This window comes from Macaca thibetana, chromosome 14 (assembly GCF_024542745.1).
Source record: "Macaca thibetana thibetana isolate TM-01 chromosome 14, ASM2454274v1, whole genome shotgun sequence".
Lineage (NCBI taxonomy): Eukaryota > Metazoa > Chordata > Mammalia > Primates > Cercopithecidae > Macaca > Macaca thibetana.
Window position 1 is genome coordinate 52,526,840 of NC_065591.1, and position 17,460 is coordinate 52,544,299.

General features: G+C 41.4%; 1 protein-coding gene across 9 annotated transcripts in view; it reads right to left on the reverse strand.

The window, feature by feature from the left end:
• TEAD1 (TEA domain transcription factor 1) overlaps nucleotides 1-17,460 on the reverse strand; it is a 270,999-nt gene that overhangs the window by 14,532 nt on the left and 239,007 nt on the right. For all 9 annotated transcript variants that reach the window (XM_050757431.1, XM_050757428.1, XM_050757427.1 and 6 more), the window contains one exon: nucleotides 4,225-4,365. In XM_050757431.1, coding sequence (XP_050613388.1) covers nucleotides 4,225-4,365 — 141 coding nt within the window. The remainder of the gene's footprint in view (nucleotides 1-4,224; nucleotides 4,366-17,460) is intronic.

Here is a 17,460-nt window from a genome sequence, read left to right on the forward strand (position 1 = left end):
AAAAATTACAAGATACATAAAAGATTTCACATAACCCTAAAGCAGACAGACACACACACACACACACACACACACACACACACACACACACGGCGAAGCAAAGAAAACCCAGCGGATAGAGATGCTTTCCCAGAAAAATAAAAATATAACTTGCTAACACTGAATCAAAAAGAATGGGAAATTGTCAATAAATAGATCAGTCATTGTGGAAATGACCACAACTAACAAGTTTAGCTATTTACCATTGAAAAAAGGGGAAGCCACAATGGATATAAAATTTCAATTAGGAGAAATAAGCTTGAGAGATCTACTGTACAACAAGGTGACTATAGTTAATACCAAAAATTTATTCTCAAAAATTTATTCTCAAAAATTGCTAAGAGAAGATTTAAGTGCTCTCACCACAAAAATTGGTAAGCTATGTGAGGTAATATATATGTTAATTAGCTCGATTCAACCATTCTACTGTGTATACATATTTCAAAACATCATGTTATATACCATAAATGTACAAAATTTTTATTTATCAATTAAAAATAAATAATTAAAAGTAGATGCTAAAAAACATATGAAGACCAGTTTCAGGCCTAAGTTTTATGTAATCTTAAAAGAATAGTTATTTCCAGTGTTATTCTTTTTATGAAACTAGTGTACATTCAAGACTGAAATTTGGCAAAGAGGTTATTGAAAAAAGTATGTAACTGGGTATTGGCAGCTCACGCCTTTAATCCTAGCACTTTGGTAGGCTGAGGTAGGCAGATCGCTTGAGCCCAGGAGTTTGAGACCAGCGAAACCACATTTCTACAAAACAATACAAAAAATTAGCCAGGCATGGTGGCATATGCCTGTAGTTCCAGCTACTCAGGAGGCTGAGATGGGAGGATTGCTCGAGATCAGTGAGGCTGAGGCTGCAGTGAGCCAAGATCATGCCACTGCACTCCAGTGTGGGTGACAGAGTGAGACCCCATCTCAAAAGAAAAAGAAAAAAAGAAAAAAGTATAGACGAATATTACTTATGAAATGTAATGTGAAAATTCTGTGTAAAATACCAGCAAATAGAATCCAACCATACATCCAAAGTAGGACTGTTTCAGTAATGCTGTGGTGTTTCATATACATTGAGGATATGTATTAACTTGTTATGTCAACAACTTGGAAGAAAAATCATATAGCAACAGTTGCTGAAAAGCATCTGATAATGTATTGCAGCTGTAACTAATAAAAATCCTAAGTAAAACAGGAATAAAAAGAAAACATTTAAATTAGTAATAAATACCATTAATAAAAGCCTACAGTAAATATAATCCTAAAGGGCAAAACACCAAAACTTTTTCAACTAACATCAGTTAACTATACAAGGGTAACCCAGGAATCCGGGGGAAAAACTAAAGTTAAGTATGAGAATTTGCTAAAATGGCCATATTGAAGACAGAGATGCAAAACTAAGAGCTTTTCTCTATTCTATTAATTCAAATCTAGAAATAGCAAATTACAACATATTATATAATATTTAGAAATATATTTAACAAGAAAGAGACAAATCTGTATGATGAAAATGATAAAATCTTATTGAAATATATAAAATGAAATGAGAATGCAAATACGTTCTTGATTGGAAAGATTTAGTATCAAATTCTCCCAAAAGGACATCTAAATCTGATGCAATTACAATTAGATTGCTCAAACAAGGTTTTCTTCTTTATATGTTTTAAGTGATTGAATTAATTGGAAGAATAAATGTTGGTTACTAGCTTAGAAAATATATGCAAAAGAAGAACAGTGAGACTGACTTGCCTCATCAAATATCAGAATATACTATAAAGCCACTGTAATCAAATCAACATAGTACTGGGATACGTAGAGACAAATAGTGGGTGGAATAGAACAGTGGGACTCCAGGAAGAGCTCTCAGAATATATGGTAATTTAAAGCGGGCAGATCTGTTTAACTGGAAAAGAATGAATCATTTCATAAGTGGTTTTGATACAAATGCCTATTTGGAAGAAAATATTAAGTGGACTACTACTTCACACCAAATGCAGACATACATTCTAAATAGATAAAAGGCTTAAGTGTAAAACCCCACCTACCACACACACCACCTTCTCCATAAAAATTCCTGTGATTTTATCCGTCAAAAGCAATCTTTCCCTGCTCCCTGAATTTGCAAAGAGCTTTGGATGTATCATCTGAGGACACCAGTAATTTGACATTTGGGAAACTGAGTAAGCTGTCTGGTTCATCTTTTCTCAAATGCACCTGTCCAGGCAGGGAATTCCAACTACAGAGAACATCCCTGACAACTTAGCTATTGACTAACATTGCCTAACACACATCTTCCACACTCCCAATCACCCACAGGTAATTTTGCTTCCTCCTTCTTAGAGGAGAGGAGGTCATCTGGTTCCAGGTGTCCCAGCCATGTTTCATGATACAGCCACCTTCTCACCTCCTGGGCTTTCCAGACATTATGTTGAGCCAATTCCCCTCCTCCCAACTCATTTTTGTCCTCTGCTCTTCTGTTTATGTCTCCCTCTACTTATCCTAGGGCTGGTGGCTGCTCCCCAAATTTAATCCTCATTCCTGTGCCCTTTCTATTCCCTCTCTGCAGCTAGGTCTCCATTCCTAATCCTTAATGCTCAGGATTCCCAATTCATATTTCCAGTCTTTACCTGTCATCCAAGTTCTAGCCTTGCATCTATAATCATTACCTATACCCTCTTGAACACCTTATTTCCTTATCTCTACTAGTGGCAGTACCATCCTTCCAAGCATAAAATGTGAGTGTGACTTTTGACTCTTCCTCCTCGTTAACATCCAGTTAGTTTCTAAGTTCCATTCAAAACGTCTTACTGGATTCCCACTGCCACCACCGTGGGAAATCTCATGACCCCTAAGCTTAAATTGTCCATCTAAGTCAACTCCCCTGGATCCTCTTCTGCCAGCATAACCTTTCTTCAACCACATTCTCATAAGGCCTGTCCAGTGCTCAGGGGGTTGGTGCTATTGCTATGAGGGCCTGCAGCATACCAAATCTTCATTGCTTAGCCCAGGGTCTTAAGAAATAAACCCTTCTCCCTCTCTCCCTCCTTAGCACAAAGTCTTTGTACAGCTAAGGTGGGCTCTTGTACCTGAAAGGTCCAGGGCCACTGGCTTACTGAACATGGATCAATTAATTGGGTGATGGGTAGAAGACACTAAAAAACACAACCTTTAAGAAATGCCAACAACAAACATTATTCTACAGAGCAACTCACCCTGATCAAACAAATATACATCTTTTTAAAGGGAGGAAGGTATGAAACATAAAAGCCGTAAAAAGATATTGGATCCTAATATATAATAAACTCTATCTAAAACAATTAAAAGCAAAGGCAGTGGAAATGGCAAAAGCAACAATATCCAACTCAAGCTGTCATGGTTTCAGAGGGCAGGTGCCAATCAGCTGAGTACCACCTTGACGTCTATCTACAATGCCTGGGAGTGTCCTTGGACCTAGGGGTTGGGTGTAGAGAGGGCATCATTCTGAGTGGCAGGGCCTATCTCCACCCAGCTTTCATGCCAGGCTACCCCACAAGGCCTCACGCAGAGGTGCACAGCACTGGCTCAGCAGGGCACAGCCGACTTCAGACACAGAGGACTGGCACGGGACCTCCTATTTGCTTCCTTTCAGGTGCTTCCAAATCACTTTACCTTTTTAGAAGTAACAGGAAAAAGAAGTGGGAGAAAGGAGGAGAGTGATATGGTTTGGCTGCGTCCCCAACCGAATCTCACCTCGAATTGTAATCCCCACATGTCAGAGCAGGGGCCTGGTGCCAGGTGATTGGATCATAGGGGCAGTTTCTCCCATGCTGTTCCTGTGATACTGTGGGAGTTCTCACCAGATCTGATGGGTTAAAAGTGTGTGGTGGTTCCCACCCACCTTTCTCCTGCCGCCATGAGAAGATATGCCTTGCTTTCCCTTCACCTTCTGCCACCATGATTCTAAGTTTCCTAAGACCCCCAAATCATGCTTCCTGTTAAGCCTGTGGAACTGTGAGTCAATGAAACCTCTTTTCTTCATAAATTACCCATTTGCAAGTAGTTCTTCATAGTAGTGTGAGGTAATACAGAAGGTAAGAAGGAGACATCCAAAAAAGTACAACTCTCTGCCCCAAGGAAGGCTTAAAGGAAGGCAACAGTCTGCCCTTGAATGAAGTTTCCAGTATACAGAGGCCAACTTACCTCTACTTTTTCTACTACTTGCTTCCCAAAGGAGCAAACTTTCGTGGAACAGGTGACTGTCATATTTTCAGAACTCTCGTACTGACTGGTTACACCATAAAAAGCCCCAGCATCATCTTGAATATTGCAGTTTAAATCAGCCTGTTGGAAAGGAAATGGAGGTGTGGGTTATTCTCTCATCCCAGGAGTCACGGCACCGAGCAGTAACTTTCAGGGTAAGACATCCGCTTGGCTGAATGAAGCCGGCTGGCTTGGGAAGGTGATGCTCATTTAGAAACAAGTTCAATACTCATCTGTCATTTTTTAAAGAGGTTGCTGATTTGGGCAGTCCTCTCTTGAAATGACAAGCTACATGTATCAATTTTGTTTTACTTTCTTGCATTCAGTATCAGAATAACACTATGTCCTTGCAATAAAAGATCCACAAGGTCTTTGAAATATGCACAGAAAGCAGGATATTAACTGGATTCATATTCACTCATCTTTAAAGATATTAAAAAAAACCAGGAGACTGCAGCTGACTAGCCATTTGTCATACATGTACAAACAGAAACTTTCTTAAAAATTAGAATATCTGGAGGGGAAATGGTTCCTATTAAAGATTGACTTACAAAGATGTTAAATAATGAGCATAAGTTGCCATTCATTTAACACATTTTTATTAAGTACCTACATGAGAGGTTCATGCTAGACAATGTACAGGTTTTGCCTACAACTGGTTACATAAAATAACTATCATTCAGATAGAAAATAAGTATCATGTCAAAGGTACTTAGAGTTCCAGCAATGGAAGGTATGACTTTCCACAGGGGGTCTCAGGTCCATTGGAGAGGAGAAACTGGCTGCTGCAGCGTTTGATCACTGCAGTGGTCTGAATGTGCCCCCACTAAATTCATGCATTGGAAACTTAATCCCCAGTGCAAGAGTGTTGGGAGGTGAGGCCTTTTGGGATGGGTTTAGGTGTTGAGCCTCTGCTCTTGCATATGGGTTAATGCTGCTATAAGTAGGGCTTTCAGAAGTAAGCTGGCTCTCTTTGGCCCTTCATCTGCCTTCCACCAGATGCTGCAGACTTGCTCTTGGACTTCCCAGCCTCCAGAAATGTGAGAAATTAATTTCTTTTCTTTATAAATTACCCCAGGCTGTGGCATTCTGTTGTAGCAGCACAAAACAGACCAAAGACAGCCACAGAGTAATAGCTGCCTTCCCTCAAATATCTACCAACCCCCTGCTCCGCATCAGGCACAATGCTCAGAGCTGGGGATAGAACAAGCAAAATCTGAGCCAGGACCTGCTCTCGTGAGCTTACAATTAAGCGAGGAACACACCACACAGAGCTAAGCACCAGGGAGAGAGGTACGGGGGGACATGAGCACAAATGGTGAGGAGTGGGCTCCCAGGGTCAGAGGCGCCTCTAATGATGATGCAACTCAGATCCCAAGAAAGAAGACGAGGCTTAGGCAAGAGAAGCATTCCATAAGAGAGAAGAGGGTGTTCAAAGGGCACACAGCCAGAAAGAAGGACTAAAGAGAAAGCAAGAGACAGAGGATGGCAGGAGAGCTGGAGAGGTGGGAGGGCTTGGGTCTAATATCCTGAGACCAAAGGACACAGTGAGCAGACAGTCCTGGAACAGTGACAGGGCACAACCAGCTCTGCTTTCCAAAAAGGCACCTCTGACCACAGCTCGAAGAAGACTCCAGAAGAGAGCAGAGAGGATGTATATATATATACTAGGAGGCCATTATAGCAGTCCAAGCGAGAGATGATAAATGTGGGCTGCTGTGGTGGGTGTTGAAGCAGAGGTGCGTGGATCTGACACTCAAATGAGATTTTATATTTTGTGAGGTTTGGCACTATTTTTTTTTTTTTTTTTTTTTTGAGACAAGGTCTGGCTCTGTCACCTAGGCTGGAATGCAGTGGTGCGAGGCTCACTGCAACCTCCGCCTCCCAGGTTCAATGGATTCTCCCGCCTCAGCCTCCCGAGTAGCTGAGATTACAGGCATGTGCCACCACGCCCAACTAATTTCTGTATGTCTAGTAGTGACAGGGTTTTGCCTTGGTGCCCAGGCTGGTCTCGAACTCCTGGCCTCAAGTGATCTGCCCACCTCAGCCACTCTAAGTGCTGAGATTACAGGTGTGAGGCACCATATCGCACCAGATTTGGCAGATTCTGACTGGCTAATTTTTATACCTTGACAGGCACTAACCACTAAGACCTGAGTCATCATATACTTAAAAATAAATATCTACATTTAAATTTCCTTTTTGAATTGGTTATTAGGAAAATGTCCATCTCCTTAGGCAAAACTTCCTACTTTCTGTCTACAAATAAAGAGAACCATGTACTCCACATTCCCCTTTTCACCTTATGTGCCAAGAAATTCAAAGCTAAATTCAGAGTTCAACTACAGTAATTAACTTGCCTCAGGTGCTTCTAATAGCTACTAACAGTCAAGGTACAGCTCCTTTTACTGGTTTCCAACCTGCTTTAACTTGTACTTATCCGGTTTTACGTTACCCATAAATGTAGTGAGCTTTCTCACATTCTGCTTTTTGTATTTTATGGGATATAAATCATAAATAAATAAAAATACCCAGGTGTGCATTTTTCTCACATTCAAAGGTTTTAACATTTGGCTCCACAAAAGAGCAGCTCAGCAAGAAATCATGCATGTCTTTCCCTAACTGAGATCAGCATCTGAACTCCCAAGGCTGAAGGGGCCCCTGGGTCTAACTGAGCTCCAGCCTCCAGGGAAGAAGGGCTACCATACACCTCAGGCACACAGGGGCTCTGAACACTGGAATTCCCATCGAGCTTTCAACATGGTGGTGTTACCTTTAAGAACTGCCACTGGCTTGCTTTGCTACCACCTCAGAATACTTTGCTGTGAAAAGCAGCTCAGGTGCTTTATGGTGGCAGGATTAACGCTGTTACTATTATGATGGAGCTTGTGCCAAAACGTTCCAGATTTTTTTTTTTTTTTTTTTTTTTTTTGAGATGGAGTTCTGCTCTTGTGCAGTGGCGCGATCTCGGCTCACTGCAACCACTGCCTCCTGGGTTCAAGTGACTCTCCTGCCTCAGCCTCCTGAGTAGCTAGGATTACAGGCAGGCACCACCGTGCCCAGCTAATTTTTTTGTATTTTTAGTAGAGACAGGGTTTCTCCATGTTGGTCAGGCTGGTCTCGAACTCCCATTCTCAGGTGATCCGCCCACCTTGGCCTCCCAAAGTGCTGGGATTACAGGCGTAAGCCACCGGCCTGGCCCAGCATTTTTTTAAAAAGTAAAAACATGCATGTGGTAAAGAGGGGGGAAAAATAAAACTATAAAATGGGCATGAACCCAAAAATTTGCCAACCTCCCTAAGGGTAACCAACGTTATCCCTTTCTCAAATATCCTTTCAGAGACATTCAGCACTTAGGCATTCAAGCATTCCAATTCCTCCTTTATCACACAAATAGTAGCACATTATATTAATTTTTCTAAAACCTGGCATTAAACATATATACCTAGGCATCTTAGAACTCATATAGTACTAATATGGAATTTCAGTATTATAAAGTGCAGCCATTTAAAATAATGAACAGCCACACTTTCTAGTGGCTGCGCATACTGTTCTATGGCACAAATACACCATAATTTAATACACGCTCCACTGATGAATATCTACGATGCTTCCCAATGATGCTGCAGTAAGTTTATGTTGAGCAGAAAAGGTGTATTCAAAATTATTATTTTTCTTTCTTTCAACTTTAAATTCCCAGCTTTGAAAAAGAGTCTTCATGTGCTATAAATACACTGTGAGCTAATGTTGTACTAGTTGATTTTGATTAATCAAGTTATTCTGAAAGACTAGTAAATAATCAAATGTAGTCTAGCAAGCTGGGTGTGGTAGAACACCTGTAGTCCCAATTACTCGGGAGGCTAAGGCAGGAGGCTTGCTTAAGCCCAGGAGTTTGAGACCAACCTGGGCAATATAGCAAGACCCTATCTCTAAGCAGGGGGGAAAGCAGCCTAGTGGTTTTGGTGTACAGAGTGGACTATGGAAGGGAACACAGTGAAATAAGCCATTGTGTGTGGGGGACGGGGGGGTCACTGGGAGAGTAAATAGATTTTTTAAAACTGTCAACCTTAACTTAAAACATACAAAATAATCTGTCAATATATATAATTTTAAAATGTTAACTAAGTTTAGAATGGTATTATTCACCATGATGTTAGTAAAACTGCTGAATACGTTCACAATTGTTACGGTTCTGTCTGTGTGAGGTTCCACGCTTAAGTAATGCTGGTGAAGGCAGCTGTCCCACAGCAGCAGCACACCTAGCAGATCTGACACATTTTTAAGACTGCCTACCTTTATTTGACAAATGATTTTCAGTAATAACCAGCACTCTACTTCAGCTATTTAAAATTTTAAACATAAAATTTTTAAACATAAAAATTCCCACAGAGACTGAGGGAAGGGAAAAAAAAGTTCTGTTTCCTCATCTTCATAATCATTCTACTATTGTTGCTCATTGACAAATCTGTTTAACTACTGGAACAAGTAGCACCATGGGGACTGTGGACTCAGACTGCACCCAAAATGAGTACAAGGCTGGGTCCGCATGTGTTACTAAAGGAGAATATAATGGATAATGTGCATGGTAATTTGAAGCATATAGATGTTTTATATATAAAATAAAAATTCACCATTATATATGTTGTATACGTACATATATAAAAAATAAAAATTCAGCTGGGTACCGTGGTTCACACCTATAATCCCAGCACTTTCAGAGGTTGAGGCAATAGGATCGCTTGAGCCCAGGAGTTCAAGACCAGCCTGGGCAACATAGGGAGATGCCATCTCTACAAATAATTTTTTTTTTTAATTAGTCGGACATGGTGGCATGTGCTGGTAGTCCCAGCTACCTGGGAGGCTACAAAAGGAAGCTTCCTAGAGCCCAGGGGTTTGAGGCTGCAGTGAGCCACATGATTTGTACCACCGCACTCCAGCCTGGGCAACAGAACTAGATGCTGTCTCAAAAAAAAAAATTAATTAAAAAAATTGAACACTAACTTCACCAATTATTTAGGACTCAGGCCAACAAAGGAGGTTTTGTCGGTTAATATGGTGATAATAAAAAGAAAACTGATTTTTTAGACGGTTTTGTCACTGTCATAAATTCCTTACAGCCAAGCAACGTCCTTATTGTTTGCAGCTGGGGCAGACCGTGCCTACCACCTCACCATTGGTTTACCATTATCTCTTAGAACTCCCCAAACGACTTTAATATAGCTTTCATTTGGAATGGATGATCTGTAGTTACAATGACAGAATTATTCAAAACAAAGTTATTAAAGAATACCCAACCTACCCTCAGAAACCATCCCAACAAATTACGTGTTTTAAAGTCGTCAAAGTTACTATTTTTACATAAAATTAAAACATAACATACATTCAGAGAAGTAAACAAATTGGAAGTTTACAGCTCGATTAATTTTCATCAAGTGATCCAGCACCCAGATGAAGAAATGGAAGTCCCTCTCTCCCCCAAATATCCTTCCTTCCAGGCACAATAATCCATACACCTTGCCAGTGTAACCATGATCCTGAAACATTACACATTAGTTTTGTCTGCTTTCTGAACTTTAAGCAAGTGGAACTAAACAGGGTTTACGCTTGTGTTTAGTTTGTTTACTCAGCATTTGATTTGTGAGATTCAACCACATTGCTGTATATAGTTCATTTATCCTCATTACTGCAGAATATTCCACTGAATGAAAAATGCCACAATCTATCCACCCTATTACTTAGGGACATCTGCAAGGCTTCCAAATGGACCTATTACGAAGAGTGCTACTATGAACGTTCTTGAATATGCTGTTGATGAACATACGGATGTGCTTCTATTGGGTGTTCCTAGGAGTACAATTGCTCAGTCATAGAGTCTATGTGCATTTTATCCTTCATTTAGATAAGGAGAAACAGTCTGAGAAAATTCTCTATTTAATTATTAGTGTAAATTTAAGAGATTAGATTTTAAAAGGCTTCCCAACTAACAGTAAATAACCAATTTGCCATTATAACTGCTTTGTAATTACCCTTGAACATAGAAAATAATTATGTAGCTATCCAACCATATCACAAATGCTCTTCAGGAATTTTCTAGGAGGAAGTAATGATGTAAAATATAATTATCTGTCAGCTGATAGTGTTATGGCTATTCCAGAAAGAAATGCAGTCACTGAACTCCCATGAAGCAAAGACTAATATCAAAGAATGTTAGCATTAAGTCAACAACAAAGGAGTCTGGGATTTGCAGAGTTCATTATCTACCCTACTGACACGTCCCCCTCCCAAATGAAAATCACTCCAGGTGGAAAGCAAACCTATTTCATGTAGTTCTGAAAGCAAGAAAATGAGTTTTAAAAAATGTACCACTATCAGAGATACAAACTATTTCTGCCTAAGCAGCTTTTACCTAACCACAGGATATTTTCTAAAAGTAAATAAAAACAAAAATCCAAGAAGCAGTTGAAAATTAGTAAAACTTATCTTTCCAATAAATTCCAAAGTCAAACCATATCCCATCTTCTGGGCACAAGCTGGCCAAAAAGGCTGGTCACGGGCCAGGTTCTGCAGTGTTAAAAAACAACACTTAAAAATATGGCTGGGGAAGTCCAAGCAAATGAGCGCTTCTAAGAAATCTTCTTCCTGTTTGCTCTAGAAACAGAGACCCTAAACTCTAAGCTGAAACTTAGTTCAGAGGTCAACTCTCTCCTACTTCCAAAAGCAGAAATCCTTTCCACAGCATCCTGATCTGCACTGCCTTAAAGCTAAATACTGTCAGACACAGGAAAACCACTTCAATAACGCTGCTGGGCCAGGCACAGTGGCCACTTACGCCCAGGAGTTTGAGACCAGCCTGGGCAACATAGCAAGACCCCATCTCTATTTATAAATAATTTTTTTCTATTTATAAATAATAATAATAATAATGTTGCTGGACAGTCTTAACTGTTAGATAATTCTTTTTTCTGTTATATTAATTTTCTCTGCTACAAATTATCACAACTTTAGTTGCTTAAAACAAGACAAGCTAATTATTTTATATTCCTGTAGGTCAGAAATTTAATTCAGCTCTCAGCCAGCTAAGATCAAGGAACTAGAAGGGATGCAACTCCTTACTAGACAGAGGCTCTGAAGAGGGTTCTGTTTCCTTGCCTCTTCCAGCTTCTGAGACCACCCACATTCCTTGTCCAGGAGCCCCTTGCTCCATTTTCAAAGCTGGAAACACCAGCCGAATCCTTCTCATATGTCAACTGTCATCTCTCTGGATGTCTTCTTTTGTCTCCCTCTTCTGCTTTTAAGGGACCTTGGGACCACACTAGGCCCACTTAGATAATCCAAGATATTCTATCTGCTAATTAACAACTTTTAATTCCCCTTTGCCATGTAATGTACCATTATCCACAGATTCCATGGCTACAGATGAGGCATCTCTGGGGATCCATGATGCTGCCTATTACATCTCTTAAGTTGAAATGAGCTCCTCTGTAACTTCCATCCAGAACTTCAGGTACCACAGACCTAAGAACACTTCTGTAACAATTCTGCAGTTCTCTTTCCTTTCCTCCTTAACTTCACCATTCCTCTCCTCCTCCTCACCCACATAGTTCTTCAGGTTCTGTTTGCTTCCCAAGATTCAAGTTTTACATTTACTTTTTTAAACTCTGCCCAAAGTTCAGTCCTCCATTCATCCCATCCAGTCTGACACTGGTCCAGGCGTCTGTGAATGCTGCCTCTCATCTGTCATCTCATCTCAGACACTGGACTGACAGCACAGGCAGCAGAAGTGAGGGATTTGGAATCACTTTTTGGGCTCGCTTTTCTCATCTTTAACCACAGGGAAGATGACCTGTTTCCAAAGGCCACAGTGGTAATATGAGGAGATAATGCATATGAAATTCATCTGCAATCTATAATGTACTATAAAAATTACAGTCATTAACAATACCTATAATCACTCCTGTTCACTTGTCAATTTGAAATATTGACCACGATAGAGATGAAGACAGAGCCTCAAGTCACATCTACAGATACCTTACCTCAACGAGACAAGAGTTTGTGATCAATAAACACAATAAAGACTGTCACCACGGAGCCAGTCTTGGCCCCAACCCACATTTGTCGGGTGTGTGGCACAGATGCAATACTGGCTTTTTCCAAACAGAAAAATTAGGACTTTTTCTGGTTTGTGTTTATGATGGGTCTTATGTATTGAGTACAACAGCTCAAACAGGTACAAAATTATCTTTCTCACAAAGGCATGATTAGACATGTTATAGAATTCTTTCTGGGAATAAAAAAAGGCACCATTAACACGTGTGTTGAATGAATTAAAGACTTTAAGGTCTATTTGTGGGCAAGTCCTGAAAAACAACAAAAAGTCGAAGCAGAAGCAGGTTTGAATGATGGGCAGAGGAAGCGGACAGCAACAGAAAACAAAATTACACCCTCAAAAGCTTCCAAATTCTTTCCCAAATCATCCTTCTCTTACACCCATTACTTCCATAACTGAAACAGTTTAAGTCCCCAGATAAGAGTCTGGATTGGTTTCTCCTCTATCACCTCTTACTCAGTAAGCCCATTTATTCATATATCTGTTCTTTTTTTTTTGAGACAGAGTCTCACTGTGCTGTCCAGGCTGGAGTGCAGTGGCACAATGTCGGCTCACTGCAACCTCGACCTTCAGGGTTCAAGTGATTCTACTGCCTCAGCCTCCCAAGTAGCTGGGATTACAGATGCACGTCACCATACTAATTTTTGTATCTTTTAGTAGAGAATGGGTTTCACTATGTTGGCCAGGCTGGTCTCGAACTCCTGACATAAAGTGATCCACCTGCCTCGGCCTCCCAAAGTGCTGGGATTATAGGTGTGGGCCACCATGCCCAGTCATCCTGGAGCTGTTTGGTTTAATTTCATGTTTTTGTCTTTTGGGAGTAAATATGAAAAATGCAACACTCTCCAAAGATTGACCCTTCCCATTTCAAGGGTAAGGAAGAATGAGGCCTCGCCCAAGTATGTGGGACCTGAAGTCCTTGGAGGCGGGTGTTAGGCCAAGGGACAGAGTGGATCATCCCTGCAAAACCTCTGTCCTCTGGAAACCTGGTTGTGGGGGCAGAAGGATTAGGAAGTGAAGGCTGCTTCTGCCCAGTGAAGAATGGGAGTGAGCAGCTCACACAGCAGCAGCATTTGGCAGATGACAACAACTTTGTCACAAGCTTCACTGGGGAAAAGCCTGTTGGAACAAAGGCAAAGAGATAACCTCTAAGGCATGAGGCCGGGGCACAGCAGGGGCACAGGGTCAGGAGAAGGCTGTGGACCTTCCTTTCCTATCCAGAGGGCTTGGAAGAGCTGCAGAGAATGACATGATTGCAAAAATGAAAACATCAAGAGGACGGTCCCCAACCAGAGACAGTCTAATAGGCACTGATGGTTGCAACAAGACGCTGGCATTTTAAAACACTACTTTGAACCTCTCCTCTTCATCCTCTCTGAGCAATGATCAAAGAACCAAGATTTCAAATTGTGAAGCAATTTTTTCCAATGGTAGCATCTGGCTCCTTGGCAGGCAGTGCTGGGAGCTGGGCCCTGTGATGGGCAGCCGTCCAGGCCTGCCACATGGTGAGGCTCGACCAGGCAGGGCATGCAGTGCGGCATTGCAGCTGCTCCCACAGGCACCAAAGGACAATCGCTCTGCACTGGGCCTGGAGCTGTGGGGCAAAAGTGCCCCTAGAGGCAGCACTGTCATGCGGGGGTCTGGAGAAAGCTGGCTGCTCTCAAAGGCTCCTCACCCTCTCATTTGCATGCATCTGCATCCTGGCTAAGACGCTTGAAGTCCGTCCCATTGACATTCAGAGGCTTGGGGTGGGTAGGGAAGCTGGGCCAACTGTGAGACAGCTCCCCAGCAAGGAAGCCTGCATTTAGGGGGAGTGAAGGAGCTGCCCTCAGAAAAGAGAGTCTTTGAGTGTGTTCACTTCGGCCCTTATGCCCTGCCCAACCCAATGATGAGACAGCAGCTGTAGCCTGCCTGCCACAGCTGTTTTAAATAAGAATAATAGGAATAAACTCAGCCGGGGCTCTTCAAGTTACTTCCCGCTAATTATGGCATATATTTACATCTACAAAATAGAAGATTTTTAAAAACACCACCAAGGCCCCCTTTATTGTGCAGATTGGCACCCCTATTTGAATTTCATAAACATTTAGTACTTCAAAGAATCTTAAAAGCTTGCTCTAATTATGATATGCAGTAGTTGAAAGGCTGCCTGTCTGCACTGCAAATTCCTACAAATACCAGCATTCGGTTTTTCAAAAATTCAATTAATATCACCCACACAACTTCAGGTGACCGCCAGTGGCAACTTCACATAGTGGCTAGGATGAAAGAGTCGGGTCTCAGCTCCAACTACAAAGCAGCTACACGGGCCAGTTCTTTCCAATAGAGGCAAGTAATGAGTTCTGGGTGCCCAGCTGAGCTGGCCCGAAACCCTTCTCATTCATCAGGTGTGTGAACACTGGCCCAGACACCACCTTTCCCAGGCAACAGGACCTTTTTATGGTTTCAAGGTTTTGTGCATGAAAAGTTTTTCATAGAAAAACAATAACAACTCCAAACCAATGATACGTAAGTGAACTAACAAGTGCAGAGTTGCCAGATAAAATAGGGAACCCAGTTCACTCGCATCTCAAATGAACAGCTAATACTTTTTCAGTACATATGAACATATATGCCAAATATTCTATAGGACATGCACACCAAAAAAGTATTCATTGTTTACTTGAAATGCAAAGTTAACTGGGCAACCTGCTAAATCTGACAACTCTACTATCAAGAAACCTTTACTACGAAGAATAAAAACTGAGACTTACCCTCAAATTTTCATTGCTGTAAAAGGCATCATATGTCCAAGATACTTTAGGTAGGGAAAATGAAGTTGCAGGAAACACTTGGAGCATAATCCTTTTTTAGTAAAAACAAGTGATGTATATGTGTATGTATAATGTTTGTAGAAACATATGTAAAAGTCTAAAAGGATGCATTCCAAATTTTGGGATCTGGCTGACCACAGGCATGCATGTGTGCAAGGAGGATCTCACTTTTTATTCTATATTCCTTTCAACTGCTCAAACTATTCATAACAAACCTACATTACATTTTTAATTTAAAAAGTAAATTAAAATGGGGTGGACTTGGGGGTAGGAGGTACCGTGGATCTTCACCTGCACACGGAGAGGTGATCTCTCACACCACCAAGGGCCTAGGTTCAGTTTTATGCAACTGACTGAGATCCCTGAAGTGTCCAGTTAATTCAACTATGCCTTGCAAAATTGGGTCTGAAAATATGCAGCTACCCCGACTATGCCACATCAATTCTTTCCTTCTCAGGTTTTTCTTGAGGTGAAATGGTAACAGTGACAGCATGAATCAAGCTAATCGTGGCAGCAGCTCAGGTGGGATCGTGGCTTAGCATCTCAGTCTGTAGTCACAGAAGGGAGTGGAATTAAATGGCCCCAGAAGGAAGGGACAGACCCCTGACCCTTAGCAACCACAGAGCCGAAGGACCCAGGACAGAAAGTCTCGTAGGAATAGCTATTGGAATGAATTCCTCCATGAGGTCACGACAACTCCCGATGCAAGAGATTCTGCCCAGAAGCCCTGAAGATTTAAGAGTTGAAGGTTGAAAAAAAAGAAGGTTCTGTGGTTTATCAGAAGAGGATGGGAGGAAAAGTAATGTAAGCTTTTGTGCTCATTTTCCAAGCTATCCTATCCTGTGAAATCCATGATTTCATTCCTACCATGTTTTAGGCTTTCAGAGGATTCAGGTATGGTCTTTTGAAGTGAATCCCCCATGACCAGTGTTTCCACCCACATCTCTCCCTATTCTCCAAGTTCGGTAAGCCCCAGTGGCCATGGGGACCCCTCACCACCTCCCAGTAAGACTCCTTGTCTGTACATGAGTATTCACTGCCCTGAAAACTCCTTCTCACTCCCCTTGCATTGACCAAATTCTATCAAGATTCTGTTTAAATGCCATGTCTTTGTGAGCCTTTCCAGAATGTTCTCAGGGAAAAAGGGTTCCACCTCTGTGCTTCCACAGCAACTTCTGCCCACTTCCACTACAGTTCCTACCCCTCGGTGCTGTCGTTTACCTGCCCACATGTCTGCCATCCCTCACCAGACCCTGAGCCATGAAATCAGAACTTCTCAATCACAACTGCTTCCCAGTTTTCCAGAAGCAAAGTCGAGACTGGCAAATGTTTGTTGAATGACTTTCTGGCAATGAAGTGGCCCAGAAAAGCTTTCGAGTGAGTCTCCTGAGGTCTCCTCCTCCTCCTACGAATTGCTTACGGATGATTCTTCACAAACTCTCAGGTGGTAATGTGAGCTGGCAATGTGGCAGAGTGCCCTGTGCACAGCAATTGCTTTAGGACCATTTACTGACTGAAATAAAATCACTTTCCAGGTAACTTAAAAAAAAAACCTTGAAAATCTATTATACACATTGCAGCACTGAACAAAGGCCACAGACAGGGTACACTCCCTTGGAAAGGCCTACAAAGAAGTTTGGCATCCAGGGCTCGGGAACCAGGAAGGAACAATCCTAAGCAGCAGTCAACACAGAAAGTGCTCACAAGCTCCAGATATTTTTCTTATGAAAACAAACCAAAATGGGCAGATACACAAATGTATTGATTTCCCTATTCCTGTACTTACAATAGCAGGGCCTGCCTACCAAGAGATTAAAAAAAAAAAAAAAAAGCTCATATAACTACAGTCTAGCCCCCAAGTACCTCTAAATATCATGATACTTCTCACTAATCTTTCTTCTACTTAAATCATTTCATAACTTAATATTGTTCAGTTAACTTTAAAACTTAACACATTTTGAGATGAGACAGAAGTAGAGAGAAATGGAAAACTTATTGAGCTGAAAGGCCCCTCCTTCCTGATAGCAGTTCAAAACATGTGGAAAGCAAACGATTTCATATTGTTAACTTCCTCTTCCATGAATAGCAACAAGACGTTTGGTTCCAAATGACAGACTCAGGTCTACAATTCCAACCTAAACCATGCAGAATACAATTAGAAACAGGCTGAGACTCCAATGGGGGCAGGGTCTGTTTTGCCGGGTTACTGTTTCTTCTCTTTAAATAAAACCTGGTTTTATGCAGAGTGACTGTCAT